Below are 18,941 nucleotides of genomic sequence, written 5' to 3' on the forward strand. Positions count from 1 at the left end.
AAGGTAAATAAATTCTCTTTTATATGTATTTTTATAATTTTAACTAATGAAAAAAATTTTGCACGTTTTTGTCATTTGATATTGATTTTATACTTAATTAAAAAAAAGGGTAAAATCATAAAATCATGTTAAAAAAAAAATGTAAAAAAGGTAAAATCATAAAATGGTAAAAAAATATATAGTGAATGAAAGTTACACCAAAAATTTTGAAAAAACACATAAGTTATAAAACATTGTATAACACATAGCTGATGTAAATAACACATAAGTTATAAAACATTGTATAACACATAGCTGATGTAAATAACACATAAGTTATAAAACATTGTATAACACAGCTGACATAAATAACACATAAGTTATAAAACATTGTATAACACATAGCTGATTTTTTGCTACTGATTTTTTTCAAAGTTCTGTGCTTAATTTATTTCAAGTAGTGCTGTGCCTACGTAGTTTTAAAAAAATCTTCAGCTTATTGATGACACATCTGGATGATTTCTTCTTCAATTGCAAGTATACATATGTGGTAGTGATTTTTTTATTTTTTAACAAAATTTTTCACTTTTTTTTAAGAATTCTTGGCTTACTATAATTTTACTATTTTCTAATAACAGATAATGAAATACACATTTGCAAAATTTAGTTTAAAGTTCAAATTTACACACTAACAAAATTTGACTTAAAGTAGGGCATATCAGGTATGCGCCCCTTTTTCTTTAGATCTTCTTGTCCTTTATATCCTCTCCTGCCATTTGGTTTTTCTAGACATGATATTGATGTTCTGGTATAAAAAACGTTGTGACTAATTGCAATTTTTTTCTTGAAATCAATAGTTTTAAAAAGTTAAAAAGATCTTCTTATGATTAATTTGAATTCTTTTAGCTTAATTAATTCTTGTTTTTGAAAACTAGGAGTTGTATAAAAGAAAATTTTATTCAAATGTTTTCTTAATTTGACACTTTTGTGTGCTTTACTTTGTAGAAATTAGTGACATCTAAATGCATATGTTTTTTTAAATAAAGTTATTTTAAATTTACAATATGGCTATTGGTTCTGGTAAACCATTTTCTTTTAGAAAACCTGGTGAAATTTTGTCCAGATCAGACCTGTTCAGACATTTTAGCTGTTTTTGACAAAGATCTTTGAAACATAATCAAAAACTAACTTTTGGTTTTTTTTACAGGTGGCTATAAATATTTTTACAAACAAAGTTTTCTAGCAATTAGTAAATTTTAAACAAAGTTTTCTTGCAATTGGTAACTTTAAAACAAAGTTTTCTAGCAATTGATAAATTAAAAAAAAATTATTTCAAATAAAATTTTTAAATTTATTTTGTGATTTCTGTTAAACCTTTTTGTCAAATAATGTTGTAACAAGAACTTCTGTTTTTCCATGACTAAGTGTCAAAGAGAACTTCTGTTTTTCGATGACCATGTGAGAATTTTTTTTTTAACCAGGTGTCTTGGAGATCAAAACAACCAGGTGTCTTGGAGATCAAAACAACCAAGTGTCTTGGAGATCTTTTATTTTTTAATAACCAGAGACCAAAATCTCCCTGAGTGATCTGATTTTGATCATTTCATGATCAAAATCAGATCACTCAGGGAGATTTTCTTAGTTGTCAGCACTTTTTAGTTTTGTGGAAAAAATCTTATTGAAAATTAAAATTGTAATGAAATATTTTCATTCATCCAACCCAATCAGGAAGCTTGTAAAAGTTTCTATAGCAAATATAGTTAAAAGTAAAAAAAAATATATAAAAGAAATAAAAAGTAGAAGAAGAAAAATTATTCGTAACACCTTATGAAAATCTATTACATTAATTTGAATTTTTTAAGAAAAATTTTTACTTATCAAGAAAAACTCTTTATTTACTTTATTTTTATGAAAACTGAAAGTTCTTAAAAGTTTTACTTAGAAATAAAATTTCAAAAATGTTCTACTTTTTTATGCATTTTTTATGAACATTTTACATTAATAAAATTGTTCAGACATTTTGTATTAGAACTTTTTACATAATATGCTTTTTTTTTATTACTAATGATTGTGTATTTTAAATTATTAACATTTTATTTTGAAAACTAGGAGTTGTATAAAAGAAAATTTTATTCAAATGTTTTCTTAATTTGACACTTTTGTGTGCTTTACTTTGTAGTAATTAGTGACATCTAAATGCATATTAGAACTTTTTACATAATATGCTTTTTTTTTATTACTAATGATCGTGTATTTTAAATTATTAACATTTTTTTTTTTTTTTAATCAAATTTTTGTTAGGCAATAAAAGAAGTCAGATTACATCCCCTACAGATGTTAGTGACAATTTCTCAAATTTCTCTAGTCATTTGCTTACCTTTATGGATATTTATTGATACACCAAAAATGGCTAATGATGTAAACTTGGTATGTTATAGTATAAGGAAATTCTATTTATGTGTATTATATATGTATATATATATATATATATATATATATATATATATATATATATATATATATATATATATATATATATATATATACTATATATATATATATATATATATATATATTTATATATATATATTTATATATATATGTATATATATACATTTATATATATCTATTTATATATATATATATATCTATCTATATATATATATTTATATATATATATATATACACACACACACGCGTACACATTAGGGTGACAATTTTTTTGCAAAAAAATTATTAACACTGCATTTAGTTCTTTTCCACACCCCTCAGTGATATAAGAACTGTATTTGTTTTGTTTTAAGGTATAAAATTAGTGCTAGATGTAGATATTAGATGATTTCACAATTAACCATTATTTCAAAAATTTCTTTGTTCATTGTCAATATTTTTTTACTTCATTAAATCATTTTAAAAAGTAAAATGTAGTTTAATTTTTCATTCAATTAATAGTTGCATAGTATCATAGTTACATAGTATCATAGTTACATAGTATCATAGTTACATAGTATCATAGTTACATAGTATAAAAACATTGTACAACAAAAAGTTTTTAATTTTTTTAAACTTTTAACAAAATTACTAATAAAAAAGAGGAGTGGTAAACATAGTTTCAGGTAAAGTTTATTAAAGGTATTATTTAATATATTATTTAGTAATGACATCAATTAAATTTAATGGTTTCTTTTTAAATTAAGTGTAACTAAAAACAAACATTGAGCATTATTTATGTAATACTAACATATACCAACAAAGATGCAATCAAGTATTGAAAAGGAAACATGTTAAACATCTGAAAGTCAGTTGTAGACCCCTTTATCTTCTTAAATCTTCTATTTCATTTTTATCTCAGAATCAGCTTCCAACTAACGGGTTACTTCTAAGTATTATCAATATTTAGTTAGCAGTAGATCAAAAAGATTCAAAAGTATTTATGATAATTTTTCTTGCCCTATGAAATCAAATTTTAATATGAAATGCAAAAGGAAAACAACGTGTTATCAAAAAAATGTAGAATTGTATCTTCTTAGAAAAATAGTTTGGAATATCTGGGAGTCCTGTGGTTTTAAGAACTATATTATTGGAGAGGATAAAATATTATCAAAATTTGTAAAAGTTCACAAAAAATAGGTATCTATGATCAGATGGAATCAATATCTAAATACAGTCGTCAGACATCTTCGGATGTCCAGATTTCTTAAAGATGTCTGACAGACATTCATCAGGCAATGCATTCCATTGCGGGTGGCACATAGATTTTTCATATCTGGCATTGATGATGGTAGGTAAAACAAATTATAATTCTGATGAGGATGAGTATAAAAAACATCAAACAACACTAATAAAAGGAAAATAAACAATGTATCACTTATGATTCAATCCAGTTCAATCTTTGTCAATAAAGAAGCTACTTGAAATGGCCTAATTGCCCCTACAGCTCCCCTCAGTGTAAGGACCAGTTATACTACCAAGATCAAACAATGTTTATTGTATGTTTAGCCAGTATCATAAACTACCAAGGAGTTGATATATATATATATATATATATATGTATGTATGTATGTATGTATGTATGTATGTATGTATGTATGTATGTATATAGTACAGTGCTTTAAAAAAAATAGATGCAATAAAATATTTAGTTACTTTATTTTTTTTTTTGAAACATGAAAAAGTGACTGTATTTGCACAACAGGAAAACTATTTCTTTACAACTAAAATGCAAATAACAAATTTACTTTGTTTTGCTTCTTTTATTATTTTAGTTTTATCAAAGAAGTAAAAGCCTTTTTAGATATTTTGATAACATCTTAAAGTTAAGATACACCAAAATGAGATAAATGAGATGTAAAACAGTAAGCAAATCAACAAATTGGCAAATAATAAGAAAGTAGCTACAAAGTGTTTCTTTAAATAGTCATGGTACCGTGATTAGTAACTGAGATATAGCAAGAAGATTGAAAATTTCAGAGAATTGCATCAGAAATACTCTGAAAATATTCAAAACAAAAAGTGGCATTCAACGTCATGCAAGATCTGGAAAGTTAAAGTAAAAATGATTTTAACATTACATAGTAATTGTTATTAGTTATAGAAACTATGAAAGCAATTTCAGATTCTATATGCCTTTTTGTAATGCTTTCTTGTCTTAGTAAACTATTTATTTCAATTTTAAATCAATAAACAGTTGTATTAATTTATTAGTTTGGTATGTTGAACTCTATCAAGAATGCACAAACTCTCCAGATATATTTTGTTAAAAAATAAATGTACACTCTTTGTAATATCAATGATTTGTAGAGAACAAAGCAATCATATCTCAAATTATTCCATCTCTATGACTAGTAAAGAATTAAATCTACTTTCAACCCATATTTTCAACATAGAAATATAGCTTCAAATCTACTTTCAACCCTCACATTACAATATTGTCTCACAAATTGAAGTTTCTGATCTACCAGTTGCACTTGATGAACTATGTATGACTCTAAAATCACTAAACTCTAGTTACAAGCTAATTTAAATGGTTTAGTTAAAGACCTGAACTTGCCAACCGAGTCTGAAAAATTCCTTTGTTCTTGTTTGCATAAGAGAATTTTTTTTTGCTATAGATACTATGTTTTCCTAGTACAGACATTGTGAAAAAGAGTTTGCTTAGTTCTTTGACATAAATGATTTTGTAGTGTACTGCAAAAAAAAAAAAAAAATAATGATAATAACCTGAGAAGACATAAAGTAGACAACTCATTATGAATGATGCCATTCATCAATCTAGAAATATCAACAATATTGCAATTAGTATTAGCAGTATACTGAGTTTTGTTTGGATTGAAATTCATTGCCACTGCAAACCATAAGCTATTATAGATCAGCTAACTAAGTGATCAAAAAAGTTATGACTTTTTGTCAAGACTGTTGATTGAAAGAAAAAAAATTTTTATATTAGCTCTAGTTTCTGAGATTCAGCAACAGAGAAATATGGCATATAAATACAACATATAAATATGACATATAAATATGACATATAAATTTCATATTCTAATTGTATTTGAAGTACTTTTTTTTTTTTTTTTTTTTTTTTTTTTGATGCATCATTCAAATAGTTTTTAACTTAGAAATCATAATCATCAAGGTAAAAGGTATGGTATGCAAATTCTGGAGCATACCAACACACAAACAAACAGTAATCTGCTAGCTTCATACTAATTACTCTGATATCTTTGTTCCAGCAGAGAAATATCTTGGTGGAAGCATTCCCGTGTTCATCACTAATAGCTCTGCAACTGGGGGATGGGGGGATCTAGGTGTGAGTGGATTAAATGAATCTTGAGGGACATGTTACATCCAAGTTGATGGTATTTTTATCCACAAATCACATCAGTGAGTGATTTGTGGTTTTTTCCTATTTTCCTTGTCTTGCCTCTTCAAAACTTCATTAATTTCCTTTTTGCCCCTTCAAAACCTTATAAAATGCAGGATCCTTCATTTGGTGTATTTGTGGCTCATTTGTAATTCAAGTTGACTTGTGGCCCAACAAAAACTCTTTTATTTTTGTATAACTTATTTTTCATTTTTTACCAATATATATCTGAAAGTCCTTTTTTGTTCATATCTTTGAAAAAAAATTTCATTAAACCCAACTTAATATGTAAAGGTGGAAGAAAAACATCTTTTGGGTCCACAAGTGGTTCAGCAATAATATTTTTCTCATTTGTGTTGAGACTTCTTGCAGACCAGTCTTCGTTTATGTGATGTGAACTTCCTCTGCTGGAGCCCTGAACTGTCTCTACTGAGCCATTTACATAAAAAGCAGCAGTATTTAATATAATCTAATTGCATTCCTAAATGTATAGCAATGATTTTTAGATTACCGCAAATTTTTCATTTGTGTTCATTGTAATTGATTGAATTTATATTTATAAAATTCTCTTTCATGTGAACTGCCAACAGAAAGAAGACAGTTTCTATTGTGCAGTAATAAAGCTTTCAAGCTTAGCTTAGACGAGTCTATGAATTATCTCCATTCAGTTGGTTTATAGTTCAAGTTGAGAAAGTACAAACATATCCAAAGACATCAATGCAAAAAGATTTTTTTCTCAAAAAAAGAAATGTATTCTGTCATTTTCTGTAATGTAAAATTTTGATATAAAGTTGGAATAGATTCGATTGCTTTATTCTTGACAATAGAATTTCTGCCTTTTCATGTGACAAGTCCAGATCTTGAACAAGATCATGTAATACTGCTTGACTCTATCTGTGTGGTACATCATTTTTTTACACAAAATCAGGATTGCTTGATGTGGAAGTTTTGTTTTCTTCTTTTTCTTCTATTTTTACTTCAATTCTGCCTTCATTTTCTGCTAAATCATAACTTTGCGGTGGAGTAGAAATCGGTAAGTTATCTGAATGTGGAATAGGTCAAATTGCAGATAAATTATTTGGATATCTAACTGTATCTATTTTCTTCATTGTCAACCCTGCGTTAATGGTTGGGGTCAGTCAGAAATAGCAGTCATCTGTATGATTTCCATGCAATATATGTATTTATTTAGCAGGATGTATGTACTTAGCAGACAACTGTATGGTTTCACGCCATTAGAACAAGAAAGCTAGAAACTTTAACAAAAACACATAACTCAAATCACAAGCTTAAAATATAAATAAACTAAGAAGGCCAGAAACTTTAGCAAACACAAATAACTCATAGAAACTTTAACAAACACACATAACTTACAAGTTTTAAACATGAAGAGAACATGGGTAGTTAAGTTTTATTCAAAAATTAAAATTTATACCTTTAAGAAAAGTTTTTTGCTTTTATTTCTTATTAGAATTTTATTAATTAATTGAATAAGCAAATTAATGAATTAATTAAAATGATATTAGAGCTAACATATCATTTTTGAATTCAGCAGGTAAATAAATATATTAAAAAAATACATAAATCAATACATTAAAAATAACTTTTTTTGGTTCCAAAATAAAATCATTTTGTTGCCCAGTGTTGTCAGAAAGTTCATTAGTATACGGTTATGTGGCTTTGAATTGGAAACATTTTTAAAAAGAATATTTTTATTCTTATATTTTGTTTTTTGTAAATGTTTAATATTTGATGACCATTAGTATCATAAATAAGTTCACAAAGTTTAGACATTATATTAATGTCTTTATTTATAAGTTTTTGAAGAATGTTTCTCCATATATCTTTTATATGCCAGATAAGTCATATAATATCATTTGCTTTTGTCTTTTTATTTGATGGATTCCTTGGGGATCAATTAACTAAATAAGGTATCCAATAGAAATCTTTAAATACCAAGACAATTTGTTTTCATATCTTAAACATTCCTTAAATAATAAGTTTCAAGTTAAACTTTCAAAAGCAGATTATTTATTAAGATATTACCAAAAAAGTTCATAGTTTTTAATGGCAAAATGCCATTTCTCTTGAAGACAAGTTCCGACTCTTTGGTTGTTTTTTTTTTATTTAAAAAAACTAGTCTAATTATTGTGCTTTTGAAGTTAATAAATGAAATCAATACAAAAAAGTTGTTTAAATTGAATATGTTATATTTGGGTTTTCCCTTAGGCAGTTAATTTTTATGTAGAAGAATACCTTTATATATAACCTTCTAACAAATGTGTAATAACAGAATAAAAATAACACATCAATGAACAATGTTTTAATCAATTTTACATCAATGTTTTTAATTTTTTTTCAAAAATAATTTTAAATTTTATTTCAAAAATAAAACTAACATAAGTATTATATAAATCAATTATAAGATGTAAGTTTAAAAATTATCCTGAGTAGTGTTTCTTAACCAGGTATTACCTTACCCTGGTAATTTGTGTTTTTTTTTAACTTATACCCAGGTAATTTTCAAAATTACCCAGGTAATTTCAGCTAATTTTAAATTTTGTTATTTTTTTAAAAAAAATTTTTATAAATGAACTTTTTGCTGTGATAAACTTTAATTAGTGGACTGCCATGAGTGACATAAAAAAAAGTTTTATAATATAAATCCACCTTTATGATAATGAAATTTTAGGGTCAAATCATTATATTTCAACCAATTTAAAGAAAACTTTGTGGGGCACCATCTCTGATTTTCCTGATTTTTACATATTGTTATGTGCATTATGTAGATAGGTTAAATTTGAAATTTCAGACTTCCAAGTACAACGGTTCAGAAATTATAGCCTTAGAAACATGACACAGTGGCCCCCCTCAATTTACAAATGGTCAAAACAGACTACTTTAGAGCTGTATAACTTTTTTCTCACTTTCAACAAGTGTCTTATTTTTTCTAGAACTATATTCTGGATAGTTCTCTCTTTAAAAAAGTGTTTTTTATTAACTTGTGTTAAATTTGAAAAAAATTATGACCTCCTCAACTTTGGAAAAAATCCTAAAATTGCTAAAATATGCCAAATTGAAACTAGCTGTAGCATTATTCTATTCATCCACAAGTTTTTACAGATAAGTTTTCTGATTAGCTGCTACTGTCTGCAATAAATGGGCAAATTATAGGCAGCTTGTTGCAGTTTAGAACTTAAATATATCTAAAAGCAAAATGTCCACTCGCCTAAAAAGTTCATTTTTCAGCCATTTTGAGATGCTGGAAAATTTTTCTAACACTTTGTTTTGATGTAAGATTAACAGCATATAAGACCATTAGACCCAACTATCTGAAAATGCAAACATTATAAACTTTTCAAATCCACATTAAAAATGCCAGCATTTTTAAGTAACCCAATTTTTCAATCATCAACAGTTGAATGTGTTACTAGAAACCAGTGCCCTCTAATCTGCCAACTGGCGTATGTGAAAGGTGCAACTAATTATAAGTCATTTCTTAATAAAATGAAAGGTATGGTTGGTTGTCCTCTTCTTGATCTGGTCTTTATAGGGGCACAAATAAAGGGGGCAGTAACTTTTTAGAGATCTTCATTATGGTTCAAATAAAGATCTCTAAGTTAATTTAGATATTTAGATACTTAATATCGAAATATCTAAATTAATTTCGAAATGAAACCAATCGTTCTTTAAATTCTATTTTATTATAGGTAATCAGTGGTCTGGTAATACCACTCTGGTATTTGGGAAATACAGGTATTACCCGGTAATACTCAGGTAAATTTAAAATTACCAATTACCTGGGTAATTTTTTTCTGCCAGGTAATGGAAACACTAATCCTTACATTTCTTAAAACAAGTTCTGCTCAAGGGCGGATCCATAGAGGGGGCAATGAGGGTGATTACCCCTTTCCCGCTCCCCTTCCTCAGATATTTTTAAAATTTTTTTTTTTTTTGTAAATTTGTTTAACACAGCATGTTTTTTAAAAACGGAATTAAATAAGGGAGATTAAAAATAACGGAGATTTAAATTAATATGAAATTTTCATAAAGTTGTGTGGTGCAAAAAAAATAAGACTGTTGGGATATCAATATATGATGTAATTTCATAGTTTCATAGATTAATACAGTGTAAGACTAATGTTCTAAAAAAGTTAACCAAAAATGTTTTACAATTTGTGGGCTTGTCTGCTCACAAATCATTAAGCCTAATTAACATCAGACATTATTTGTCAAGGCGATAGGAGGCATTATGATAGGAGATAGGCACTTAGGAATCCCTTTAACATATAACCTCATAAAAAATAGTCCATTTGTGCATTATCTGATGAGTTTGGACCACATTTCAGTATGAATAAATTTGATTTTTTTAATCAGTTAAAAATTTCATTGTCATTTTTGAATAGCGACTGGGTTTAGAGTTTAGATGGAAATAAAAGCCATATTTTGGATATAATCTTTTAATATCAATTTTAATAAATAGTTTTAAAACACTATATATAGTTTTAATTTTAACTCCTGAAAAATTTTAGAGATCAGAATGTTAATCAACATTTTTATATTCATTAATTGACATAGAGATGATGACAGATAGTGAGGTCAATTACTGAGTTAAAATATAACAGTGCTATAAAATCTTTCTGTTATAACTTTTGTAATCTTTCTGTTATAACTTTTTTTATTTTCTCTTAACAAGTCAACAGTAAAATCAGAGTATCAAAATTTCGATTATCAGGGAGTTGTTAGACTAAAAATACTAGAAGTTTGTTAATTAAAGACTCAAAGACTTTGCAAATAATAGTAAGCATTAGAAGACTGGGCATTACTTAGAAGGTTCAGAGTTTGTTTAAGATTGAACCACAGTTGCCATTTTCCAACAGAAAAGAAAACAACTTTTAGTTAAGCACTTGTTAAGTAGTTTAGAAAGTGACAAAGAAAGTTCTGGAGAACACTTTTGAAAGATTGTGTCAGGAATGTTGTCCAGACAACAAGCTGTAAATGATTTTAAATGAGAAATAACTTTAACAAAAGTAGCAGGAGTGATTTGCATGTCTAACAGTGGATTCTTTGGGATGACAGGAGTGTGATCATAGAATTGAAAATGAATTAGAGAAAAAAGACTTTTTTTTTTTATTTAATTGTCTTTTGTTAATGACATTTTTAAAGATTTTGTCACAAAGTTAATTAATTAGAGATAAAGAAAGGCAAAAGTTTTGAGCTTTAGAACCAGTAGGGTCAGTGGTACTAGAGTCAAAAGTGTGTTGAGCAAATAAGTCATCACTAAAAACAATTTTGGCTGGAAGATTAAGAGAAAGGGTTTGGTCAATGCCATCAAAGCGACATCAAAGAGTTTTTTTTTTTCATAGAATAGAGAGGTACTAAGTGATGGTTGCTAAGCGAAAGCATGTTAAAAAATAGTCAGAAGATTTAATTTTAAAATTTAAAAAACCTTAATGTCAAATTAAGATTAAGACATTAGATTAGGTGTCATTACTGAATTTATATGATGATCCTAAGATCCTTAATCATCCTGAACTGAATTGATTGGTTTGTAATCCTGACCTAAATTTATCTGAGTTCATAATATATTTTGTATTCGCAATCCATACACTTTTTAGAAATGAAAGCCAAAGTCGAAGTAAAGTTTATAAAACTTTTAGAAGTAAAGTTTATAAAACTTTTAGAAGTAAAGTTTATAAAACTTTTAGAAGTAAAGTTTATAAAACTTTTAGAAGTAAAGTTTATAAAACTTTTAGAAGTAAAGTTTATAAAACTTTTAGAAGTAAAGTCTATAAAACTTTTAGAAGTAAAGTCTATAAAACTTTTAGAAGTAAAGTCTATAAAACTTTTAGAAGTAAAGTCTATAAAACTTTTAGAAGTAAAGTCTATAAAACTTTTAGAAGTAAAGTCTATAAAACTTTTAGAAGTAAAGTCTATAAAACTTTTAGAAGTAAAGTCTATAAAACTTTTAGAAGTAAAGTTTATAATAAAGGAAAATTAAAGGTCTAATAGAGGTTGGAGATATTTAATTTTTTTTTTCAAAGTAAGTTTATCCAGGGATCAGGACAATGTTATCAAACTGGGTATTAGTGGAGTTGCTTACTTTTTTTGTATTAGTGGAGTTGATTACTTTTTTTGTTTTATTACAGTTGAAAAATAGTTATACTTGTTTTCTAGAAATTATTTTTATTAAATTTTGTTTGTATTTTTAGCATTCAACTGCAGATCAACTGGACCTGTTAGGAAGACTTTCAATGAGTAGCTTTATAAATTTCCTTCAGAGCATAGTTTCATTTTCAGTATTGCACCTTCTTTCTCCACTCAGCTATTCAGTAGCAAATGCAACAAAGCGTGTACTTGTCATAACAGTTTCACTTGCAACCCTACATAATCCAGTGACACTAGTTAATTTTTTTGGAATGATGCTTGCTGTGCTTGGAGTGTATTTATATAACAGGGTAAAATATACTTTTTAATTATATTTTATTTGAATTATGATTGCTTTAAGCTGTAATTATCAGCCTAGGTAATTAAGTGCTATGTTTGTATGTATTTATGTATGTATATTTGTGTATATGTGTGTGTATGTATGCATGTATGTATGTATAAATGTATGTATGCAGGGCTCAATTTAACGGTCAGACATTGGACATTGTCCGGCTAAAACCTCAGATTGTCCAATTTATCAATTTACAAAGTAATTAGATATTTTGACCGATAAGATTATGAGTTCTACAAATTAAAAACTTTATTTGTTGATATAAAGTTGATAACCTTAAACTTAATGTAAACTATTAGACAAGCTTATATTAGTTTGTTGATAAGCATTGAATCCTAATTAAATGATATATATATATATATATATATATATATATATACACACACATATATATATATATATGTATATATATATATATATATATTTATATATATAAATATATATATATACATATATATATGTATATATATATATGTGTGTATATATATATATGTGTGTATATATATATATATATATATATATACATATATATATATATGTGTATATATATATATATATATATATATATATATATATATATATATATATATATATATATATATATATATATATACACACACCATCAGATGGGGTAATTTTAGCATATTTATCAGTTTTTTGCTAAAATTTGCTAAAGTTTTGAAGCAGTGCCCCACTACATACTTTTTATAGCACAATGTTAATCTGATATTTTAATGTCTGTTAAAAAAAATTAAAATAATACTCTTGTTGTTGAATGTTTTTCGCATGCCATTTTTTTATGCCTTTTCAAATTTTAAAAATGCTAACTATTGCCAAGCAAATACTTGAAAGGCTATTTGGCCAAAATTTTAACCAGAACTCTATGAGCTAATTAGGTAAGTGCATTTTTAGGTACTTTTTGGGGTAATATGGTCACTTAATGATTTGGTTGATAAATTTGTCAACTTTTTTTTTTTAAATCAGTTGCAATATACAATACACTATAAACCAATGAAAGGTTACGCACACAGTAACTACCTCATAGAGCAAGTGGACAAGGCTATGAAGGCCATTGCTGCTGGTATTTCGGTTAAAAGGGTCTCACCAACAAAGATCAACTCTTAGAAATTATCTATGTGGTAAGACCAAAAATAGGTGGACACCTTTTCGAACTGCTATTTCTGCTGAGTAAGAGCTTGTCATTACACAAAATTGAGCAATGACAAAGCACTTCATCACCAGGATGAAGAACTTTGGGGTCTGGCTGCGTTAAAACAATTCATCAAATGTATCCTTCACAAACATAAGTGAACTTCTCTTGGCAAGATTAGACTTCCTGATTTTTTGAAAAGGTAACACAACCTAACCTTTACAGAGAATTGGTCAGAACATTTTAAAGAGCTGTGCAGCTGTAAGTGAAGAACAGCTTTTTGTTTATTTTTAACAATCTGCACAACCTAAACAAGGACATTGTCCTTCTAATGTAATGAACTATGATAAGACTAATCTCAGCAAAAACCCTCCAAGAAAATGATTTACAGAAAGACCACACAACATCCAGATACTATTATAAAGATTGACATGTCTTTGCAATTTGTTATGAATTTTTGTATTTTTTTGGTATTTATATTTGTATTTTGAACTTTGTTTTAAAAATGTAGTTTTAGGATTTGAAACATACTTCCTTTTATTTCATATACATGTATTGCAAAGTTTTGTTGTTTAAATTAGGTTTTTTTGTTATGTGGCGTAAACACACTATATTTTGATTTTTTTTTAAATGATTTTCATAAAGAGACTTAATTTAAAGTTTTAAAACCACATTTTCACATATTTTTAATGCTGATTTTTACATATATTGTGCATCTTGTATGAGTAATTCTTGAATAAAGTTCACAAACTTATAGCTCTTACAATTTTTTAGTATTTTTTTTTTGATAATCTAGTATTGTGGTTTGCAACTTTCATTAATTTCTTAAACATGTATTGCAATGTTTTGTTGTTTAAATTAGGTTTTTTTGTTAAGTAACCAAATCACCTCATTTTTGGATTTTTCAAAAATGATTTTCATTAATAAGTTGTGGTTAAAGTATTAAAGCTACATGGCTGGTTTTCATATATAATATGCGTCTTGTAGGAGTGATTCTTGAATAAAATCTACAAGTTGTATTTATTAAACTTTTGAAAAAAAACCCGTCAAAATGTGGCCTAATTACCCCATCTGACAAAGTTTTACAATTATTTGATGTTATAAAAGCTTTAAACAAAACATGGCAACAAGAAAAAAAGTAGACTTCATTTTTCTTAAATTTTATAAAAGTAATAGTTGTTAAAAAACCTTGTTATTTAAGATGAAACATACATCCCAAGAAAATATTAGCCATATCCCGGGAAATATTAGCCATATCCCAGGGTATCCTGCTGTCACTTTCACGCCTGGGATCCCAGGAAAATGTGATCCCATTTGAGAAACTCTGATAATAACAAGAAAGAATTTCTTTAGAAGAGAAATAACTATCAGCGTTCTAAACTGCAAACAGTATAAATTTCATAATAAATATAAATATTAATAATAAGTATAAATTTCATTCAGATTAATAGTTTTAGTTATTATTGTTCCATAGTGCATCATTGTTCGCTAGAAATAAACGCAGTCAATTAAATTATATTTTGGAACACTGTTTAGATTCATCAAAATGTCAGACTTGTTATGCGTATCCTGCAAAAACTACAAGACAAAGTATTCGTGTGTAGATTGTGCCTTACTAGTATGTTACATTTGTTCTGTTGAAGTATCAGAACATGTTGTAAGTTACTCCAAAGAACATGCATACATACATACATACATACATACATACATACATACATACATACATACATACATACATACATACATACATACATACATATATATGTGTATATATATATATATACATATATATATATATATATATATATATATATATATATATATATATATATATATATATATATATATATACACAAACATATAAATAGATAAGATTAGGTTTAATAAAAAAATTTACATAACTTTTATAAATCCAATGTAAACTAACAAAGCTTTCAAAAAAATAAACTCAATGAAAATTTAAGTCTATTTAAAAAAATACACAATTTTGAATTTAAACTATTTTATTGAAAAAAAAAAAATTTGTGATGAAATATTCTAAATAATAAGGAAAGAAACGACAACTTCACTAGACTAACATTAAACAAACTGAATAACATGATACAGATTTCAATTGCATAATTCGGTTTCATAAAACCCAGATAGGCCCGTGTGTGTGTAAAGGATGACTCATTTAGAGGTAATGTGGCAATTAGTGCCATCTTGTTGGAACTCTTTTTTTTTTTGAAAACAAAGAATAGTTATTAAAGCACAATATTGGGCACCATTAGCAGATATATACCAATCTAAAAGCCCATAGACTACACTAAATTGTTGCATCATAGACTACACTAAATTTTTTTTGGTGTAATAATGGCTCTTAAATATCATTGGGTTCAAAATAGGCTGACTACAAACAACCAAAATGACAATCATTTGGAAGGTTGGCTGGCTTCATGCACAAGTTCAATTTTAATCCAAGACCTTAATGTAAAATACTCTAAGACATTTCATCTGCTAAATCAAGTTGTTGAGTGTAGAATGGGTATATTACAAATATCTTTCAGCCACCATCACTATACTTTTTTCACTACTTGTTGAATTTGGTTTATTTAGTTGCATTTTATCTAATGATCAAAATTAGGTTTTGAGTTTCTAAATGGTACAAAGAATTGTGTGTTTGGTAGGCCAATTATGTACCATAACTTGCTCTAATTGCTCTAAAAACTTGTTTCATAGAACATCAATTTGATTATACAACTTAAAAGTTTATCGGCCTGTGTTAAAGTTTTTTCGTGATGAAATACCAAGCTATACTAGCAATCTGCAGATAAAAAAATTCAATTTGAATTTGCTAATTTGAAAAAATTAGCACTAAGTGAATACATTTCATGTTACTTAGGTCATTAGTATAAAACATAACTTATGGTGTCATAGGCAATGGTGAATCAAGCGAGAGCTTTGGAGCACATGTTGATTATTAATAAATAAAAGTTATTTAAAGAATAGTAAATGCTACAAAAGTATGATATTTAAATTAAATTCTGTTAAGCAATAAATAATAACAAGAATATATTATCTAGTTTGACAATTTTTTTCAAATTCAGGTATGTTGAAAACAAGTCAATATTCCTCCGTTACTTAAGGAAGTAAACATGGTTCATTTTTACTTAAACTAAGATTTCTCTGTTACTTAAAGTAAACATGGTTCATTTTCATTAAAACCAAGATTTCTCTGTTACTTAAGGTAGTAAACATAGTTCATTTTCATTTAAACTAAGATTTCTCTGTTACTTATGGTAATAGACATGGTATTCATTTTCACTGAATTTTTAGCGCATTTCGGTTTAACTGGCTGCAGTGTTTGTTTTTTGTTTGTTTGTTTTTTTTTTAGTATTTTTACAGTGTTTATTTTTCACTGTCAAATCTCTCTAAAATTTACAATCTCTTAGCCAACTTCAGAAAACCTCATTCTTTACAATATGATCTGTAAGGTGAAAATGACTAAATTTGGTTCCATGTACTGAGTATCTCTGAGAATAGTAAAGGAAACAGCATCTAGGATTTCTTTTATGCGGTAGTGGTGAGGTGGTAGAACGTTTGTCTCGTAAGCAAGAAGTTCCGAGTTCGATCCCCCCCACATCCCTGGTAGTACCGCGCTCAATTTGTTTCTCTGTACAGTCCCCTTGTTCGTCAAGGTTCGTGTTTTGGAATTATAGAGTTGACAAAAGGTTGTAACCACAACTAAAGTGTAGTGGCCGATTGTAGTGGCCTTCTCAGCCTTGGGGAGGTGAATTAGCATTAAAAAAATAATAATGAAAATAAATCTCTTTATTTCTATCAAATCAAAAGCATTTGTATGTTGTTGTTTTTTTTTAATTTTCTTTGATAAAAAATGTTAGAAACGACTTTTTCACCTTATTCACTTTTTATTTACTGCTTTTTGTTTATGTATGTGCTGAAACCCTTATCTTTTTCTATTTCAATAATTGGATATACATAAGTGTGCAAGAAGTCTTCGGAAGAAAAAGAACACTAAAAAACAAAAAGAAAAGTGAAGAGAAACAAAAATTAAAATATAGGCAGAAGATTCAAACCTGGTTTAACAACAAATTTATGAAATGATAATTAAGATATGTCCAAACCAAGCATGTGACTGTTGGAATCTTTGCGAGTCAAAAGATACTAATTAGATCTTAGATCTGAAGTTGAAACGGCTAAATTTAAATTATTCTCACAAAGTTGGTCTGGTGAGTTTTGCATAAGGTAAGATTTGACAGACAAAAACTTACTTCGAAGACCACAAATATTTTTAGAGAAAATATTTTTTTAGAGAAAATATTGAAACAATATCGTAGTAAAGATTTAAAAACTTGCTATTATACTTAAAGTACTGCTATCAGTATGGAATACCGATAGCAGTATTGAATACCAATAGCAGTATGGAATACCGATAGTAGTATTGAATACCGAAAGTAGTATTGAATACTGATAGCAGTATTGAATACCAATAGCAGTATGAAATACCGATAGCAGTATGGAATACCGATAGTAGTATTGAATACTGATAGCAGTATTGAATACCAATAGCAGTATGGAATACCGATAGTAGTATTGAATTTCGATAGTAGTATTGAATACCGATAGTAGTATTGAATACTTATAGCAGTATTGAATACCGATAGCAGTATTGGATACCGATAAAAGTATTGAATACCGATAAAAGTGTTGAATACTGATAGTAGTATTGAATACCGATAGCAGTATTGAATACCGATAGCAGTATTGAATACCGATAGTAGTATTGAATACTGATAGCAGTACTGATTACCGACAGCAGTATGGAATATCAGTAAAATTAAATTTATTTATAATTTTTAATCAGTTTCTTTAGTGCTGAAGCATTTAGAAAGTTTTTATTATTTATGATACAGTTCTTATTGCTGTGTAAATAATTTTGTATAAATAATGTTATAGATGCTTACACCAAAATAGTCTGAAGTTTTATGTTTTACTTTAGGCAAAAATCTCACAGGGCACTATAAAATCCATACTACCAACAACGTTAAATGATCAGTTATCAGAAAAAGTATCAGACTCATCGCCTCGATATCGTGCTTTCATCAAATCGAATACTTTTATATAGATAATGTTTAGTTACGATTACAAATATATCTCTAACAGAACATTTTGTCTTCGAGTATGCGTCATATAAACATATATACACACAGGCGCGCAATTATATATAATATGTGATAACTAAAATAATGTACAAAATTTTATTAAACTTAAAAATATGCAAGATTAATTTAACACACTTGCAATCACTCCTATTTAGTTAGAAATTTAACTTTTTATATGTATTAATAAAAAAATATATATTTATAACTCTTTAACTCTTAATTTAATTTGTTATTTGTATTAAATAAAAAGTTTAACTGGTATTAAATTAAAAAAACTTTCAATTTAGTTAC

General features: G+C 27.1%; 1 protein-coding gene across 2 annotated transcripts in view; it reads left to right on the forward strand.

The window, feature by feature from the left end:
* LOC100210805 (solute carrier family 35 member E1) overlaps positions 1–18,653 on the forward strand; it is a 31,286-nt gene extending 12,633 nt beyond the window's left edge. The window contains exons 4-6 of one of the 2 annotated variants that reach the window (XM_065818262.1): positions 2,281–2,406; positions 12,052–12,297; positions 18,488–18,653. In XM_065818262.1, the coding sequence (XP_065674334.1) occupies positions 2,281–2,406; positions 12,052–12,297; positions 18,488–18,613 (498 nt within the window). In that variant the 3' untranslated portion in view covers positions 18,614–18,653. The remainder of the gene's footprint in view (positions 1–2,280; positions 2,407–12,051; positions 12,298–18,487) is intronic. The other variant, XM_065818263.1, reaches the window with a different exon arrangement.
* Positions 18,654–18,941: the final 288 nt, after the last annotated feature.

The sequence above is a fragment of the Hydra vulgaris genome, chromosome 14 (assembly GCF_038396675.1).
Source record: "Hydra vulgaris chromosome 14, alternate assembly HydraT2T_AEP".
In the NCBI taxonomy this organism is placed as follows: domain Eukaryota; kingdom Metazoa; phylum Cnidaria; class Hydrozoa; order Anthoathecata; family Hydridae; genus Hydra; species Hydra vulgaris.